We start from the raw sequence: 19,203 nt of genomic DNA on the forward strand, positions 1-19,203 counted from the left end.
AAAGTTGGTGGCTCATCGACTTGGATGCTTTAAAGAGCTCCAGTGTAATATTGGTTGCCATTTTCAGTTTGTGGTCTCATAACATTAACAAAGCTCCATTTGTTTAATAAAAGTACCCACAAAATGATGTGTATCAAGGAGGGCACTCATTGAAGGGCCTACGACATAGAATTGGCGCACACATGGCTACAACTTTCTTGAGTATCTCTTTCTGTATTACAGTAGGCGCGCCAGTTTTCACCACTAGTTGCAGTGGCTTGATGTGTGAATGGGTAGAACCAAGTCTGGCATAACGCGAGGTTTACCTGCCTTTAATCTTCATTTACTGACGTGAGGGGTGTCACTGTGGTGAAGCTTTCCACTCTGCACTGGTTAAGGTGATGGCAAGGAATTTTTATTGGCATATGCTTCAGGGGCCATCGCTAAATAATACGTTTGTGTTTAACATTTGCGATTTATATTCCATCATTTGAAATGTATGGTATTTAACCCTCTTACGTTTCGCGTGTTCCCTGCATAAGGTCAACAGTTGTCATTTTTTTCCTAATATTTTTGAGCCTCACATGACAGGTATGGGTCAACTGGATGGCCTTAAACAACTTAAATGGCCGAAAAGCAGTTGGAACCAGCTTTGCACAGACTAGAAAGTGAAGGCCCGCGGCTGTAAAATCTGTTCTCAAAGCGAAGTGCTCACCGTGAGCCGACCCGCCTTCTAGTAAGGTGTGTGCCTGAGAGGAAGGGAGTGTCCCAGCCTGCCATTCTCCGAAGAAAAGTCAACACTCCCGACATGCACTGAGGCCGGAGACGGGTGCGCCCTAGCATGTCCGACACTTCCCTGCTGCCAGCGTGAAAGCAATAATTAACCTCGCTTTTGTCTTCCATAAACTATGACGGGGCGCTGCCAGGTGCTGGGCTGCGGGCACTGCCATGTTGCTCTGGTGGAACCGTGAGGGGATGTATGAAGCCCAACCTTTGTCTCCTGAGAGCTCGTGCAGGTAGGTGTAATTTGAGACAAGAGAGCTCTGCTTCCTGCTCGTTGCACTACTACTAATGTGCGTGTGTGTTAAATCGGGGGCTTCCACAGCTCAGGTGACATCCGTTGCCTTTGCTCGCCATGAAACCACTGCGTATTGATGAGAAGTGCAGAAGACATACTTAGGTCTAGATTGGGCTGAAGGGAGAATTTGAATTTTATTCCGCTCAAACATCTCCTAGCTAAGAGAGTCGGTGCATGGTGTTAGGTGCTCGTCACTAAGCTGCCTGACCTTTTATTGTGCCGGAAAATCACCGCTCGTGCCAAGGGTAATATCGCGGCAAGTGGAATGAGGCTGTCGTGCTGAGCTGCACACGTAACGCCAGATCAGGACTTTAAACGTGTATTGTGTGCGTTAGCTATTTGGTTGCATTGAGTTGGGTATTCAGACAGTTAATGTGTGTTAAAATGGCGAAGTAGCGAAATAATAGTGTAATAAAGTGCTCTCCACGATACTGCACAGTTTGCATTTTTCGCCACATAAAGTAGAGAACTCTGCCACATAATTTGGGGCTTCCGTTGACTCTTAATTCAACTGGCTCTGGCTATAATAAGAGGGTTTTTCAGCATTTTATCAACAGACACCTGTTTAATGAACCACATAGTTTATTACTTTAGTCCACAGACGTAGTTAACGATTTACGAAGGTTTTAAAACGTAACAAATACATACAATTTAGTTGAAACTAGCAACTTGCTTATTTCGCGCATATTCATCAGCTGACCCCGTGTCACGAGGCTGACTTTAAGCCAGCCCTGGTTTACAAGCAAAACCGCAAAGCCTTCTGTGGCTTCCAGCCCATGTTTACAGTAGGAAAATTAAAACCGTCCTAGAATCTGACGTGCGCTAGAGTACGGTGCCAATATTTCATAAGGGGAAAGTAGGGGATTTTGAAAACATATTTGGGGAAATGTGTTTTTTCCACTGACTTCTTTTGAAGCAGGGGTAATTTCAGGAGAGAGACAGCTAACAAAAGCCATGTTTGGTTTAAAATTCTGAAGTATCCCGCCGGATTCGGATCTGTTGGCATGTATGCGTTTGGCTGAAAAGCCAGGGCCGTGTTAAAGTCACCCTCATGACTTGGGACAGCTGTGGCAGCTCTGGAGGTACAACAGCATGGTCCAGATTGTGTGCAGGATCCTGCTGTGCGTTGATGATGACTGTCGACCAGTTCATGTAGTCGATGGTGTCAGTGGATTCCATAGGTATAGTGAGGATGCTGTGGCAAGGAGAACTGATCCCCATGAATCCTATTGGCGTTGTAAAAGGCAGACTCTTTGAGCTGCAGTAGGCCTTTAATAGACATCGGTCCTGTCACCACTGCACTTGCTGCACCAGTGCAGTGGTTAATTTGTGCAAATGGCCGCAGGTGGTGGACACGGGCGGTTATGTCTGGGGAACATGAGCTATTTTTCATCATCAGACTTTGACCCACAATAAGAGAGAGAAATGGAGGAAAGAGAGAAGAAAGGAGGAAGAGTAAGGTAGAAAACGGTGACGAGGATGAACAAGCACTTGCAAGAGCAGGTTATGAGACAATGAGCGTAGGGTGGTGGAAAAAAGACATCAGGTATAATAAGGACTAGATAGACATCATTGGTATTGTACAATTATAATATTTGAAAGTGCAAAAGACAGGCTTCAAGAGAAACTTTGGGGCTCGGACTCATGTTTTCACTTAGATTTCAATCATACTAGCTGCTCCTCAGCAACTTCATCTTTGAGGGCACTTCACTGGCTACCGTTCTTTAAAAGTAATGTTTTAAGGCCATTTGCATTATTTTCAGTGCACCACCACTTTGGCCTAACAAACTCAAAGAAGTTCCACCATAACCAGCCTGGCAGAAACCTAAAATCATCAAATCTGTGGCTTCTGGCTGTAGCAATACACATAGCTCTCATATGGGAGCAGAGCCTTCTCATATGTGGCGGCTACAACCTGAAATTCACCCCCTCTCCAGGAGTGTCCTATTAACAATGTGTTGCCTTTTTGAAAAGCCTCGAAATCGTGTTTGTTTGTCGGTTTCACTTCTGTAGTTCTTATTGTCAGCTTCAGGACAGCTTTTAGGCAACAGTGCACTTTATAAATTATTTTTACATTATACATTACATCACATTAAATATGCTTGAATTTATCGGAACCACTACCAAGCCAGTTGTTTTGGGCCTAGGGAATTTAGGGGGCAACTGGGCAAACCATGTAAGAAATATTGCCTGTTGTCCCTGGAACCTCAGGAACGAGATACTACTGTGGGCCGGCTCAATGAGCAAGAATAAGCTCATTCCTGGGCTTCAACTTACAGGGCAGCAGTGGAGGCAAGCAGCCCAGGCTTACTTTTCAAGGCATTGAGGGTCGGATGCAGAGATACAGCATACACTAGAATTGTGCACAAAAATGAATGTAAGGTAGATTTCTAACTTTGATGAATTGTATAAGAAAAAATACACTTTTAAAGGTTTATAGCATAGTAAGAAAATATATTTAGCCCCATAGTGCCTTACCAATGTGAGCAGTCTGGCTCTCCTGGTATACTGGGGAATACTGAACATTAATACTTTCTAGGAATGCAGGCCCAGCAGACAATAGTATTGACGTGCAGATGCAGTTCTTATGCATTGAAAAAGAAAAACGATATCTGAAGGCATTTTTAAAGAGCCTATTGTGACTTTCCACAGCAGCTTTTCCTGTGCTGATGAGTGAGTTTAGATGCAAACGGCCAGAATCCTCTTTGGAAGTGGTTGGACTGGTTTTGTGTGGCTAAGATTGCAGCTGGACTGGCTGTTTCCTGGGCAAAATCACAAAACCGATTACTTCTATTTAATTCGAAACCATCAATGTTTTCCTGCAGAGAATATACAAATTGTGACTATATTCACGTGCCTTCACATTCCTACATATTTTACTATGCCCTTGGTCAGACAGTGCCTATGTTCAGCATATGACTAAACTCGTTTTAAGAGCAGATTGGAAGGGTGGGAGGAACGAACGAGCCTGATACAAGTTTATGGAGCTGTGAAGGACAACGCAACTGTATAAGAAATCCAATTTATCCATGTAAAAAGTGTCAGAATGCCAGTGACTAAAAAAGTATAGAATCATAATTGAAACCATAATTTATACATATATCATCACAACTGACTATGCAAAAAAATAAATGATTCGTCTACAGACATATAGGCATAAAGAAGTTATAGGGATCAATTGTTGTTCTGACTGTGAGGGTGACCTAGGTTCCAGGTATGTAAGGTTCAAAGCCACAAGCATACTGGTAAAAGGACAAATAGTGTACGGCCAGCTGTCCATGTTTTGATCTGTACATAGAGCTTGCGGGAGGTGATGCATCTCCTAGGTTATTGCATTCTGTACCTGTTTGTTTGCTTGGGATGTATCCTGACATTCCTGCTTTCAGACTGGCAGTCAGTATTCTATGGTCGTTCACTTGCAATGGCATGCAGCAATCATAAACTCACATAGCCACAACTCATTTGGTCCCACAGTAGCATGCTACTCGCTGTATAGTGCTTCAGCAAGTTTCTCATATATGTGTATTTTATGAAACTAGTGCTTAACTTACTAATGAATAAGATGTGAGCGTGTAGTAGTGAAAAACAGGAAGGTCCGTGAAGAGCCTGGGAGATTCACAATGCCAAGTTACTCATGTATGTGCATTTTATGCAACTGGTGCTTAATTTTCTACTGAATAAGATGTGAGTGGGTGCTTCACAATAAAACACAAGAGTGTCAGAGAAGAGGGCAGGTACATTTAGTGTTAAACATCTGAACACGTACATAGTAGTAAACTTCAGTCACAAGCACACACGTTTTGAATTGAACTTGGAACAATACTGGAAGCACAAAACTCACACTTAACTTAAATGGGCCGTGTGTGCAAAGTGGACCGATTAATTCCAAATTCTCAAGAAGTGTGTAAAGTCAAAAATCAAAGTTACTCGTGTCATTTAGGCAAGCATGATGTAAATTACTCATAATATTCCAAGAATAAATAACCCTAGAAATGGGAATTTTCAGAGTAGAGGCCATGAACGTTCAATGCTCAGTATGTAAATTCTAACAAAACATTAGAGTTCAGGAAAGGTCACAAAAATTGAAGCAGTTGCAACAGTTTTAGGATCACCTATTCTAAACTTAAATTGAGTTAAGTGAGGTCGAAGTCCGGTGAAGTTCGGCAGTAGATTTAAAATGCACAAGCTGTCTGCTGTAAGGGATAACAAAACAGAAAAAATATAGGCCCATATTTATGGTAGCTTAGTGTTGCCTTAGCGCCAATAATTTTGGCGCTAAAGCAACGCTAAGTTAACTCCATATTTATATTTTGGTGCTACACCTATCTAACATCAAAATATTGGAGTTAGAGCCGTTTTTAGGATGCGCCAACCCACCTTGCCTCAATGAGATGCAAGGTAGGCGTTCCCTTCCTAAAAATGACACTAGCCCCCCATCTTCATATTTAACTTCAGATGCAGAAACGACGCGCAACTGGCAGGCGGGCCTAAATAATGTCGCTAAGCCCATTTAGCGTCATTATTTAACGCCTGGTCAGGCCAGGCATTAAAGTGCAGGTAGGCCCATTTCCATGAGTAAACACTATGGAATGGGCACAAAGATGCCCATCCCAACCCCCAGCAGCACTACCACCCACACCACAGGGACACTGAAGGAGGAGGGAGCCCATCCCATGTAAGTAGCAGGTAAGTGTATGTGTGGTGTGCCATTGGGGTCCTCTTACATGGGCCCCCCTGCCTGGCACTAGGTATGTAGGGATTGCCCAGGGGACAATGGTCCCCTGTGGTGGGCATTGAGGTAGGGCTAATGACTCCTGTGTGAACTTAGACAGGAGTCATTTTTTGGCTGCTTGTGTGTTAACAAATGACGCTAGGCTGACTAGAGGCAGATATTTTGCCGCTAACCAGCCTAACTTCATTTCTGACCCACTAGCGCCATTTCCCCTAACGCTATCACTCACCAGCTAGCGTTTTTTTTTAGACGCTAGCCATTCTTTAGTGCTATTGTGAGTCATTTTATAAATACGGCACATGAATGGCGTAAGGGAATGGCGTTAGCCGTTGTTAAAAAAATGACACACCGCTGAGTTAGCGCAGCTGTGCGCCATTTTTCATAAATATGGGCCATCATTTCTATAAATGTCCTAACCTGACTCATGAGTGATTTACATACCAAGGACGGTTTGCGTTGAGTAGACTTACAGAAATAGCATTACCCAGCTCTTTAAATGAATACTAAGGGCCAGATTTAAAGGGCCCTATCGCACCTGGAGCGTCACTTTTAGTGACGCTCTGGTGGCGCTATGCACTGCGCGTTATTTACAAGGCGGCTTTAAGCCACTTTTTGTGGCTTAAAGCCACCTTGTAAATATGGTCTCTTCACACACAGCACTTTGAGTAGAAGGGGCATGCAATGAGTGTTGCTGTGGGCGTGCCACAGCACCACCCATTGCATTTTGACACTGCCTCAGATTTACGAGTTTTCGTAAACCTGAGGCAGCGCCAAAATCTAACGCCACCTCCTGGGTGGCGTTTGCATGGCGCTACAAGGAGAAATGCTTTACTTTCTCCTCGTTTTTTGCTCTTTCTATGTGTGCTGCATTTTGCAACACACATATAAAGAGCAAATCACCATTGAAGATTGTTTTTGTGCAGGAAGGTGTGCCTTCCTGCACAAAAACATTCTCCCCTGCAGCGCAGCCATCCTTGCATCATAGTGCAATGGTGGGTGCATTGGCGCTCAGAAGCAAATTTAGCACTGGCCCACGGAGCAACACAGGGGTGCGCCATATTCTATTAAATATGGTCCATCCCTGCGTTTTGAAAATGACAGAGCACAGAGCTGCCAAATGTGGCGCAGCGTCGCGCTCTATTATTTTCTTTTAAATCTGGGCCTACATCTTTAAACCAGCATTATTAACTCATTGTATAGGTACTCACATAAAATGTTTGGCATGCACAAAGATAGCTAAAATACCTAATTGCCTCTCTGATACCTGCATGCGTATGTGTAGTATACTAATGTGTAGGGTTTAAACGTTAAAAACTGAGCAGTTCATATTTTTTGTTTTTCGCCAACAGACATTCTCCGATTCACAAAATGACACATGAAACGGCAATGGTTCTGCCTATGACTCTGTTAGAATTTACACTGTTAAGTAAATCTTTTATTTTTACAAAAACACACATTGTGTGTATTAGTTGGTGTGATTTGTGCTTTTTGAAAGCGTACATTTTGACATGCTTTGAATTTGCTAGTGCAGGATGTGTCTATGGGATTTCATGAAACTGCGACTATCAGTTTCTGGATATCAAACAAACCTCTGTTTCCTTTTTACTGAACCTGCTCCACTTTCATGCACTCACCAGCTCTTAACTGGGTAGAAGTTGTGGAGATCAACGAAATATTCTAAAAACGTGAACCTGGATGTTTGCTGTAAACAACTGTACTTTCTATGCACCAAATTTCCCACGACAGCGAGAAGCACCACAGGAGATTTAAGCATATTATTTGTTTGTTCCTTTTATGCAGCCTATAAAAATCAGTTGGTTCTCGAAAATTTAACCATGAACTCTCACCATCAGCTGGACTCCATCACACTCATTAATCAGAAAAAGTACATCACAAGGTAAGTTTCAAGTGATTTCTGCGCCTAAACATGCTCCATATGGTGTTCTACAGCAATAGAATATCAAAACGTTAATGTCAACATGCACTTATACTGACTGTGATATCCAGTTTCAACATGTCATAAAGCTATGTAGATGTGAAGTTAGGAATAGTAAATATATACTTAGCTATATGTACTTATCAATGATATGTTAGTAGTCGAAATATATACATGTGGGTGTGTGTGTGTGTGTGTAGGTTCATGTTATTGATCTCAGAACTGTGTCACATACAACTCCCCATGTCCATCCTTTCTGTATATGAAATACTATGAGAGCTATTCCAGAGGAAATACATTCATACAGACAATAACCCATTTTAAAGCTCTATTGGTTGTTATTCTCTATGGTATTGGGATTCTATTTTTCACTTTTTCGCAGTGAGAGATATTTTACTGCTGGCAGAATTGTCAATTTGCCACATTTACTAAAGTGGCTGTCCTTTCTGGAATGACTGCCTTTCTGTTCTTCAACACTTGATGTATGCCTTGGGCATGTTTGAAGGAGATATACTCTTCTAAACCATCATTTTTGTGAAAAAGATCACTGCTTTTACATTTTACATATGACAAGAAAACACAGACTGGATATTTAATCACATGCTTGTATGATACATCACTACACATTTCGTCTATTTTACTTTTATTTACATTTGTAGTGAAATCTAAATAATATTTCTAAATTGGCCGTTTCAAAATAAAAAATGCATTTATCTCTTTGGCTTGTAGGATAAGTGTTAGAAATGGGGTTTCTAGTTGGCTCAGGTATGCACCTAAGCCAGAGAGAACGCACCCACTCTAGTCAGGGCAAGGGAGTTACACGTCCAAGACAACCTCTGCTCACCCCCTTGGTAGCTTGACACCAGCAGTCAGGCATATCCCAGAGGCAGTGTGTAAAGCATTTGTACAACACACATAACACAAGTGATACGCTATCCCCACCACAAAGGAATCACAACACCAAGTTATATAAAAATAAACTGTATTGTACACAACGTAATTATTAGACCAAACACAACATGTCAGTAATACCCTGCTACCTTTGCAGTAGTCAGAACGTTACCATAGCTACTCTGCAGAAACCAGCAGTAATCACACATAACACACAGGTTACTTAATATTCTGCAACATAAGCAGTAGTCAGGAATCACATTACAAAATAAATGCACTTGTCATAAAAGTATCATGAATGCCTATACCCAGAGCATTATAAAACATATGGCAAGACATAAAACATATCAGTATGTCATACCCATAAAAGGAACATTAGCACATATATGTAGCACATCGTAAAAGAACCAGGTTAGCATAGTCCCAGAGAAGGAACATTAGAAATATATATGATCAACCTCCAGGAGTGGTCCCACTTCAAAAAGACCACAAAGTACCTGTCCTTTTGTGGTGGGGGCACCTCCAGTGCAACGATTTACAAAAAGGGGCCCCCGGCGCTTCATGCGCTCACTCTGGGGGCACTCTGATGAGTGGTTGGAGTAGTAGGGCAGCACACCCCCTCTGTTTCTATACCGGGGCCCCTCCTGGGGTCCACGCTTGCAACGCGCTCTTATGCCTTCTGCACCCCTGGGGCCCCCACCAGCCTTCCAAAAAGGTGGGGGGGAGGCAGAGCCACGAACGGTACTAGAGGCCAAGCGGTGCAGGGAGCCTCCGATGAGGCTTTGTCCATGCCTGTGAACTCTTGTTGTAATTGGGGACCACGATGGAGCGAGGAAGCCTCCGATGAGGCCTCCACCCTGCGTGTCCAGTCCTGGACTAGCTTGCACCCACCCTGGTGTGCGAGACTCCTGCATCCCGCCCTGGCTGCAGCGGTGATTGGTCCTGAGTGAGGGCCTTCTGGTACGACGGGGGCGCTTCTTGGAGCATGCCTCACCCCAGGGGCACCTATAGGAGCAAATTTCCTTCTCTCTTTACCATATGGTGCCCCGGGGGCACCGGAAGCAGCACTCTTCCACCAGGCTCCCAGTTTTGATCCCGATAAGCCACCCGGGTCTCAGCGGTGATTCGTTTTCCACGGCAGTGCGGTAGCGAATGGCAGGGGGGGACAGACCAGCGCTCACAAGGCACTATGGACCCGGGAAAAGCGCTTCCCAAGGCGCTAGGGTCCATCCAGCACAGACAGCGCTCCTCATGCACTGTGAACAACAAGTTGCTTGGGGTCAGAGGCCATAGCACTCAGCCCCTGTGGCGCACAGGGTGGCAGGGCCCAGCAGCAGGCCAGCACAAGGTGGATGCAGGCAGATGGCAGTCTCTCTGAGTGACCCAGCAGGTCACAGGTCAGCAGAGAAGCAGCAGTCCAAGGCAGTTCCTGGTGAGTACCTCCAGCATTCTGTGTCCAGTTTAAAGTAAGTTCAGTTCCAAAGAGTTCCCAAATTGTGGGAAAAATTCCCCTGTACTTATACTCAGTTTTACAGTGTGTTTACACAAGAAGGGGAAAAGGAGGGTCCAACCAGTTAAAACTGATTCTGGGAGTGCCCGCTCTCTCCTCCAGCACAGGCTCCAAACATCAGTTGGGGGTAAGCGACCCTTTTGTGTGAGACAGACTTTACAAATGCAGATATGCCCGCCTCTCCCTTCTCACAGCCCAGGAAGACTATTCAGTATGCAGATGCACCTCTGTGACACCTCCATCCTCCCTGTGTACATGCTGTCTGAAAAGTATGCACAAAGCCTAACTGTCACTCTGCCCAGCCGTGGATTGGAGTCAAGCTGCAAAACACCAGAGTCATAAGCACAGAGAAACCTTCACTTTCTAGAAGTGGAATTTCTGTAATAATAATACAAAATCCACTTACACTAGTAATCAGCATTTCTCACTACCATTACAACCATACCAAACATGCCTACGCTACCCCTAAAAATCAGACAATACCCCATAGACATAAGGCAGGGCATTTCCAATGCAATCCAATAAGAAGGCAGCACTCCCAGCAGTGAGAAACCAAATAGGCTGGTTGTCACTATCGGGACAGGTCACACTACCAGTCACATGTCCTGCCTTCTACATACGTAGCACCTTGCCCATAGGGCTAGCTAGGGCCTATCTTAGGGGTGACTTACATGTAGTAAAAGGGGAGTTCTGGGCCTGGCGAGGGAAATTTAGATACCAGGTCCCTGTGGCAGAAAACTGCGCACGCAGGCCCTGTGCTAGCAAGCCTGAGACAGGTTTGAAAGGCTACTTCAGTTGGTGGCGCAAGCAGCGCTGCAAGCCCACTAGTAGTATTTAATTTACAGGCCCTGGGTACGGAGATACCTCTGTACAAGGGACTTACAGGTAAATCAGATATGCCTATTAGGTATAAGCCAATCATACCAACTTTACTGATCAGCAGTGATAAAGTGCTCAGAGTCCTAGAGCCAACAGCGAGAGGTCGAACAAATAGGAGGAAGGAGGCAAAAAGTCAGGGGATGAACCTGCCAAAAGGACCAGGTCCAACAACAAGCATATGACTTGAAAATTAATGAACACACATACCATGCGTTGCTTCTGTCAATGTATTAGTCATCCTCTTGTAACAAAAGCTGTGTACTTTACTGCACATAAAATTTGTCAGTGTGACATTTTGAATGTTGGCCTATATTTGGTGTGCTGTTTGTACCCATACAAACCACTGCCTTTTGCCAATCTCTACTATCCCCTCGTCTTGCTAACTCATCCCTCTAAATGATCCCTTTGTAAATTCGGTGTGATGACGATGGCTGCTTTGCTTTGTAAACATGACGGGCTCTTGGTTTCTGAATTCTGTTGCTATTGCCATTGTTCTGTCATATGCAATTGTTCTGTCATGTGCAACTCACGGTAGTAGGCAACTATATCCATCTTTATTCCTTGACATTTTTGTTATGTTTAAAAAATATTTGTGCTCTATGTAATTATTTTGATTGATATGTACTATTCTATGAAAAATGTACGAAATATATCTCAGTGATCAGGAAATAAATCATGTCAGTGTGGATGTGTCTGCTCTGATTTCATCTGCATCACATTAATCTTCATCATGTTCTACTGCACTCCAATACATTTATTCTACTTTTAATAGAGGAAGCTTAATTTTTTCAAATTCTTATTGCATTCCCATTTCCCCAATGTGCATGCCTATTAGTTACTAGAAAAAGAGCAAGCAATATAAAGCAAATGCGAATACACCTTTGACCTTCATCATGCTTCATTTTATACATTAAAGTTTGTACTGGGTGCAAAAGTTCAGTGTAAACCGGTGCAAATGTTGTTTGCTCTGGGAATGTTCTGTGGCCAGCTTAGTGCTAAGATCTAAACGATCTCAAGTGTCACTGGTGTGCTCTGTGCAAATGATCATAGGCAATTAGTTCCATAGAATTCATGTTACAGAATGGATAGGATTTTCTAGGGATACTCCAACCAAATTACCGACTCAACTTCAAAAGAATACTTCTTTCTAACTACAGGTTTAGAGTCCCCTTACCACAACATTGTGGCTTGTAGGCGAAGGGTAGTAGGGGAATCTGGCCTGCCATGAGAGCTTTTGTAAATATTCTTTGAGTGAGAAAAGCATTGACAATCGTGAGTGGAATGAGAGGGCTTCTCTGAAGAGGACTGACGAAGGACAAATAGAATGGTTTACACCTTTCAAAAGGAGTTATTGTTACAGATCGAATTTTCATCTTTAAAACTGCCCAGACAGGCTACAGTGGTAGGCCTGCTGTCATGTTTATATTGGCACTGTAGTGTGTGGCTCAGTGATTGCTGCAGTCCATCAGTGACATTTAACTTACAAGCCCTTGGTGAACTTTATACCATATATTAGGTACAGAGTACAGTCAATTTTAATATATTTTTGGGCTAAGTGCAGATGCACTGTGGTCTGGTTAACAGTGTCCCACTGTGCAGTCCAAAAACAGCTGCATCAGTCGAATAAATGGGGGTGATCATGCAGAAAGTGTAATTTTCCTACAGCCACAATCCTGAAAGTAACAAATATGGTCCCAGTGGAAAGTAGGAAGGCTGCAGCAGAAAGGCAAATAAGGTTGGAAGGTATAGAGAACTTGATCTAGAGACAGAAGGAAAATCTTACTACATAGCTCTGGACTTGGTCCAGAGAGTGTAGCAGCTCTTTTGTTTCTCTGTGTGTTGCAGTGCTCATATATCAGCCAGCATAAAAAGTATACAATCAACATTGTGACTTACATCATGAAGGGAAAGCCAAAGAGATAGAGTAAGCCCCATTTGATGGCCCAGCAAATGATGAAAATAAATATTTGTCCTTGTTCCATGTGCTTATAAATTGCTCTATATTATAGGGAGGAACTTTGAGTGGCTGGAGCAAGAGTGCCAGCAGTCACATTTCCAGCAGCGGCAGCCGCAAATCTCTGGAGAGAGACAGGAACAGGAACAGGAACAGGAACAGGGGGAAATAAAAAATAAAATAAAAAAAAATTAAAACATACTTTTAGCTGTCGCCGCCGCCTCCTGCCGCGTTGCTCCTATTCCTTCCTTCGATGTAGTCCCAGCATTCACTGGGACACCAGCACAAGCTCCCCAGCAATCCTGGTGCTGCTTTCATGCTACACCTAGCAAGAAAGCAGTGTCAGGATTGGTTTGAGAGGCTTGGACTGCTGCTCAGACACAACCCTGGGGTCTGTGCAGTTTCTCTAGCCAGGCTGTTAAACACAGCCGGGCTGGAGAAATCTAAGTGCGCATGTATGTTTGGCCGGGCTGAGACACACTCAGGGTCACTCTCTCCTCATCCCTCATCCCTCCTCCCACCTCCCGTGGCCCGGCCTGCTCCTCCCTGAACTTGCTGCTGACTGAGCCAGCAGCTGAAAGATAAAATGATAATTTAATATTGTTTTATCTTTCAGCTCCTGGCTTAGCTAGGGGGACAAAGCTGCTTCACCTTTAGGAAGGAGTTGTCTCTGCATATGTCTGCTGCATTCTTTCAGAATATCAGGCATCTGATGTTATCTTAGCATACATGGCTCCTCCCACCTAGCATAAGTCATGCTAGCAAACCCCATTCTTTGGCACGAGGAGATTCTCACACTTGACTGTACCAGAAACCATTGGTGGGCCCTAGAGATAGAAAAAGCCCCCTCCCCACTACCAAAACACCTGCTAATGAATCTATTTTGTCACAATAATAGTTAGAGGAGGTGGCATATTGAATGCATGTGACTCCACCACCCACCTCAACTGCAACTCATGATCACCACACATAGGCGTTATCAGTAACTACTGGAATTTTTGACCAGTACAGTGTTGTAGTCTCCCGTTGTAGTAGTAAGACTGCTGGATTTTGGGTGGCAGCACCACCAAGCAGAATGGACTGAGTCTGATCACACTGCTTGACAGCTAACAGCCTAACCGTTTCCGGCTAGCTAGCAGCACCTCAGCAATACCACATTTTTGGCAGCCTGTTGCATCACGTACAGACTCCTCAGGGAAGTTGTGGTGGAACAGATCGTTCCCCTTTCTCTCAGTTATACCAGTCTCATAGATGTAAAGACAAACAAAAGCAGGATCTTGGTTCAATAGGTTTTACTGAAGGAACTGTGTTCTCTGTGAAAAGACATGAATTGTGATTGTTAGGATAATGAAACACAGCGTTATCATAGCAGTGACCAGGAAAGTGAAATACAAAAAGTCCCACCAAATTGTCACAATAGGGTGTCTAACATCCCTACCTACACTACTAGGTTTCTACATGAGAACAACTAGTAGTGGTAGCCCTAATTCGCCTTTCTGGTCTCAAGAAGGAAGCCCAACCCCCATACCTGTGTACAGAGGTAAATAAGAGGTCAAGTAGTCTGCTGGGAGTCCTCCCACTAGATGAAGAGGAACCAAAAGGTTTCACCAGAAACTGCAACATCGTGCAGCATAAGAGGTCAAACTGGCTGAAATGTCCCCTGTTAGATGATGTGGGCAGTGTGATGTTTTATAATAACATATCTGTTGTTCTAAGAATTGCCCTGACATGACAACACACATGTTTCTGTGCAGTGTACCATTTGGACCGGCAGTACCCAGTAAACATCGTGTATAGCCTTGGTTTGAGCACAGGATAAAAATGTTGTGCAAAGAAATGAATAACAGATTCTGCAAGGAAAGACAACTGATAAGAGGGATAAAAAACATCTCCACTACAATGAAGCTTTGCTAAAAAAATAAAAGGACTAAAAGAAAAATGTAACTAGGTGAGAGAGCACAGGCGTCATTCCCAGAGTTAAATAATGTGCTGGTGTAAATGCTAGAATAACCTTACGACACTGGCAACCACAAGTTTGTCTCTGACATTCAAAAGAACAAGTGGAGGTAATACACTTGTCTGGCACATGCTTTTGGCACCCAGGTTTAGAAAGAAGTGCCAAAATTCAAGACACCATGTGGCCATTTGAAAAAAAGTTAGCTCCCCCACCTCGAATCCCTGGGAAGAAACACTTCCTTGTCTTTCAACCAGCAGCTAATAAAGGACAAAAGCCCCCTGTAAAAAGAGAGGCACATGCAGAAACTGTAAATTAGCTGACTTCACCACTTTAAAATTATTGGCTCCTTTGATTGATACATCCACTATGACTGCTGCCTGGAGAAATCGGTATGAAGTACTGATGGGGCTGGTGACCAGTGGGATTCCCTGTCAGAGAGTTCTGACAGTAAAAAATATCCAGATTGTTGTATATGGATTGTGCACCAAGCCCCATTCCTTAATCTCAAAGACTAGTTAGAACTAGTTACACCAAATAAGCTTTAGATTTGGGCCACAATGTTAACTCCGTGCCTTCTCACTATTCTGCAATGCCAAGCAACAGTCTTACATGTGCCTCTATCCCAGTGATTTTGCTAATGCCCCTTGTACAGCCAGAACCCTAATTCATAGTAATCTTGAAATACAGAATAAGGTAAACAGATCTTCAGAAGCCTATTTCAGCACTCGGTCAGCACGTAGGCCACTTCCACACCGGATCAGCTCTTCAGTGGACTTAATGATATAATTAATGCAAAGGAAACAAAGACTGTGAAAGCAGAACAGACTACTACATAAAACAAGGTGCTGTATCCAATTCAAAGATCACATTTGGGACATAAAGGTTAAGGGCCTTGTTTAGATCTTGGCGGTATTGGCTCGGCCGTCGACTTGTTGACTGAAAACCCGTCCCTTGCCACAATGGTGCATCAGCCGTATTTAGGTGTTGGCGGTCTTATGGACAAAAAAACGCATTCACACCACCATCTCCACCAAGAAACAATGCCCGCATCAATGATGCAACAGAGAAAAGTGGCTGCCGGTGAAACCCCAGACACCCTTAGATGTGCTGTAGTGCAAGGAAAAAAGTGGGGCTCCACTTACATGCTTGAGTAGCGGATTTGGGGGAAAGGCAGTGAAAACTCACCTTTTTTCCACATTCCACCCCTTCTTTGACTAGACCAACTGGGCAACACCTGCCATTGCTGCACACAGAGAAAACACAACCCCAACACCAGACTCGAAGGTAGGGATGCTGTATTGCCAGGATACCTTAGGTGGGCACTGCACGGGAGGTCGGGCCACTGTAGGCATATACACGTCACAGTATTTTTGTAATCACTGTGACATGCACATGTCAGGGTCACGAGTGGGACAGACACTGATGGGGACACACTGGTACACAACACATATTGCACACATACACAATTGTCAATATTGTGTCAGTATTTATTTGCAAATGAATGCTGGCACCACAGTGAAGGTACATTCACACCTGTAAACTGTGTCCATGTGTACACATTGCCAGGGAGCCTATACCTTTCATGTTATGCTTCGAGTTGTGTGTGTTAGTCAGTGCATTTGTATGTGTGTGTAATGTGATTGGCTGGTTGAGGTGAAGGGAGCTGGAGTGGCTGATGTTGTCATGTCTATATGTGTGTCAGTTTCATGTGATACCAATGTTGTTGTGTTGCAGTGTGATACATTCAGGTGAATGTGGTTGTTGTGTGGCGGACGTCATTATGAGTGTAGTTGTGCATGAGTATTTTGTGTAGATAAGTGCGTAGTTGTGTTGGTTGCTCTGGTTGTGTCATGTGTGGGTGCAGTGTCAATGGTGAGTATGTTGTGGCATGGATGTATGTCAATGTGTGTTTTCAGCATCTATGGGTTGTGTTGTGTTGGAAATGGCAATGGGTTATTGTGTGTATGTGGCAAATTGTGTAGTGCAGGGGTACACATATGGCTAAGGGACAGTGTGTGTGTGTGTGTCACTTACCTCTCTTCCATAGCCCCAGCTGTTGTACGAAGTCCATTTTGTTTCACCAACTCCTTTCCCCGTCAGTAATCCATCACCATTAAATCTGCTTGCAGAACTGTAACATCTAATTACGGTGAGTAGAACACAGTTGACTTAAGGTCTTTTTGGGTCTGTGGTGGACAGTGCTTGGTAGTGAGCCGCCAGGATCTAAATCAGGCCCTTAAATTGATTACATGCAGAACCTTCAGTGATGGGGTAATTGATATATATTTGTGCATTACAAAGGATCCATCGTTAAAGACCCCAGTATAATTGTGGTAATTATCGATTTGAAAGCATTCTTCAACTGGACAGGGCGAGGCTTAGAGAAAGTTACAGAGAGCAAACAGAGAAAGATTTTTGTTTTTCTTGTACTATTTTGATGTGTTGTGGTGTGCTTTTATGGTCATTATTGTCCGAATAAAGAAATAACTGACTGTGGCCTAAGGTCACAGTAGTGAGTGTGCTGGACTTCAATGAATAACAACTTTATAACCTAACCACTATGGACATATGATGGAAAATGTGCCCGTTAATTGTTTCTGAAGGTTTATGTAAAAAATGTTTGCATTCAGGGACAAACAAAGATAAAAATGACTCCAACAAGGGCATACTTAATCCAGTTTGTTGATTCCAAAAGGCAACAATTGACTATCCCTTCTCCACAGGACCGGAGAGTGGTAGGGGGCAAATGAGAATGTGTATGGTACCACAATCTGTAATTGAACTGATAGTGACCATTTTGGAAGTGTATTATGTTGAAGTCCATCTACATTAGTTTTCATGCTTATACTGGAAATGTTGCCAGGTGTGGCTATGTTTTTACCATGGAAATGTTGTTGTTTAATTCCCCAGTTTATCTTGCAATCGGTTTTCATAGTAGATACATTATATTTTGTGAGCTAAAATTGTTTTAGTTGATTGTCTTGTTTTCCCCCTTGTGTTTTCTCCTGACTTTTTGGGGCTTTTGTGGTCATAGTTTCATAGTTTATGTATTTCATGAATTGGAACTTCTGAGAGGTCCACATGCATAACTGATACATACAATAACATAAAACACTAACAATAAAATTCCTGAATAAAATTATATAATATCAATTATTATACAGTAAGACCCCTCAGACATTAGATATCAAAATTTATCACGAGAAGCGATTGAAAATTATACAAATACAGCAGGTTAGAAAATAAATTAGCTTCTATGTGCAAAACATTAAAACTCAACCCCATTAGCTCTTTACAAGTAAGAGCTTAAAGCGCATAAAACAGTGCAAAACAAAACCCTAAAGGAGACCACTCTTGTTAAAATCCCTAGCGCACAGTAGTATTTTCTTCAGTAAGGATAGTTGTGCAGCTTAAACGTCCATTCCAAGATAAGAAGTGATCAGTAAAATCCAAAACAGCCAACCCACAGCACACCAGGGATGCATTATAGAACATTATCATGCTCTGCCGTACAATAGAAGAAAACCCCTTTCCCTTGATGTACGAAATAAAAATCTGATAATAATATTCTAAGATGGCTTGATAGTTCACTTACAGTCATCTTGATTACTACCAATACAAGAAGACTCAAAAAAGGTTTTAAAATGACTGGAAAATTAAAAAATCCTAAAACAAAATAATTAATTGCGAGGATTATATACAACTTCCAAGGCCTCTCCGGCAGAGCGAATATTAAAATACAAGTAGAGGGGTTTCAACCTTTTTTTCCTAGATGTGGCTGAAGCTGGCCAGACACATAATACATGCTTAATATTCTGTACCCCAAATTGACAAAGATCACAATTGTTATCGGATCCATCCCATTTAGAGGTTAGCTCTTCAAGTGGCAGTCTATCTAATCTCAACAAAATGAACAGACGCCTCACCCCATGTGGGAGATTCCAGGCAAGGTACGCCTGGGACTGTTTGAAAGTTACTGATTTAGTTAGCGTGGCCAGTCTCCTCTTTAGACAACATGACTCTAAGGGGCATATTTATACTCTGTTTGCACTGGATTTGTGTCATTTTTTTACGCAAATCCAGCGCAAACTTAACTCCATAGTTATATTTTGGCGCTAGACATGTCTAGTGCCAAAATATTGGAGATAAAGTCATATTTTTGCCTGCGGAAAACTACCGTGCGTAAATGAGATGCAAGGTAGGCGTTCCCGGGAAAAAATGTCTCTAAGGCCCTAGCACCTTATTTATCCTCCTGTGCAAAAATCATGCATGGGGGGAGGAGGGGTC

The 19,203-nt window shown here is 43.1% G+C and overlaps 1 protein-coding gene across 1 annotated transcript in view; it reads left to right on the forward strand.

The window, feature by feature from the left end:
* Window positions 1–738: 738 nt before the first annotated feature.
* Window positions 739–19,203, forward strand: part of RASSF6 (Ras association domain family member 6) — a 208,548-nt gene continuing 190,083 nt past the window's right edge. Inside the window, exons 1-2 of the mRNA XM_069230302.1 lie at window positions 739–995; window positions 7,590–7,686. Of these exons, the coding sequence (XP_069086403.1) occupies window positions 959–995; window positions 7,590–7,686 (134 nt within the window). The 5' untranslated portion in view covers window positions 739–958. The remainder of the gene's footprint in view (window positions 996–7,589; window positions 7,687–19,203) is intronic.

Source organism: Pleurodeles waltl, chromosome 1_1 (assembly GCF_031143425.1).
Source record: "Pleurodeles waltl isolate 20211129_DDA chromosome 1_1, aPleWal1.hap1.20221129, whole genome shotgun sequence".
Classification (NCBI taxonomy): Eukaryota; Metazoa; Chordata; class Amphibia; order Caudata; family Salamandridae; genus Pleurodeles; species Pleurodeles waltl.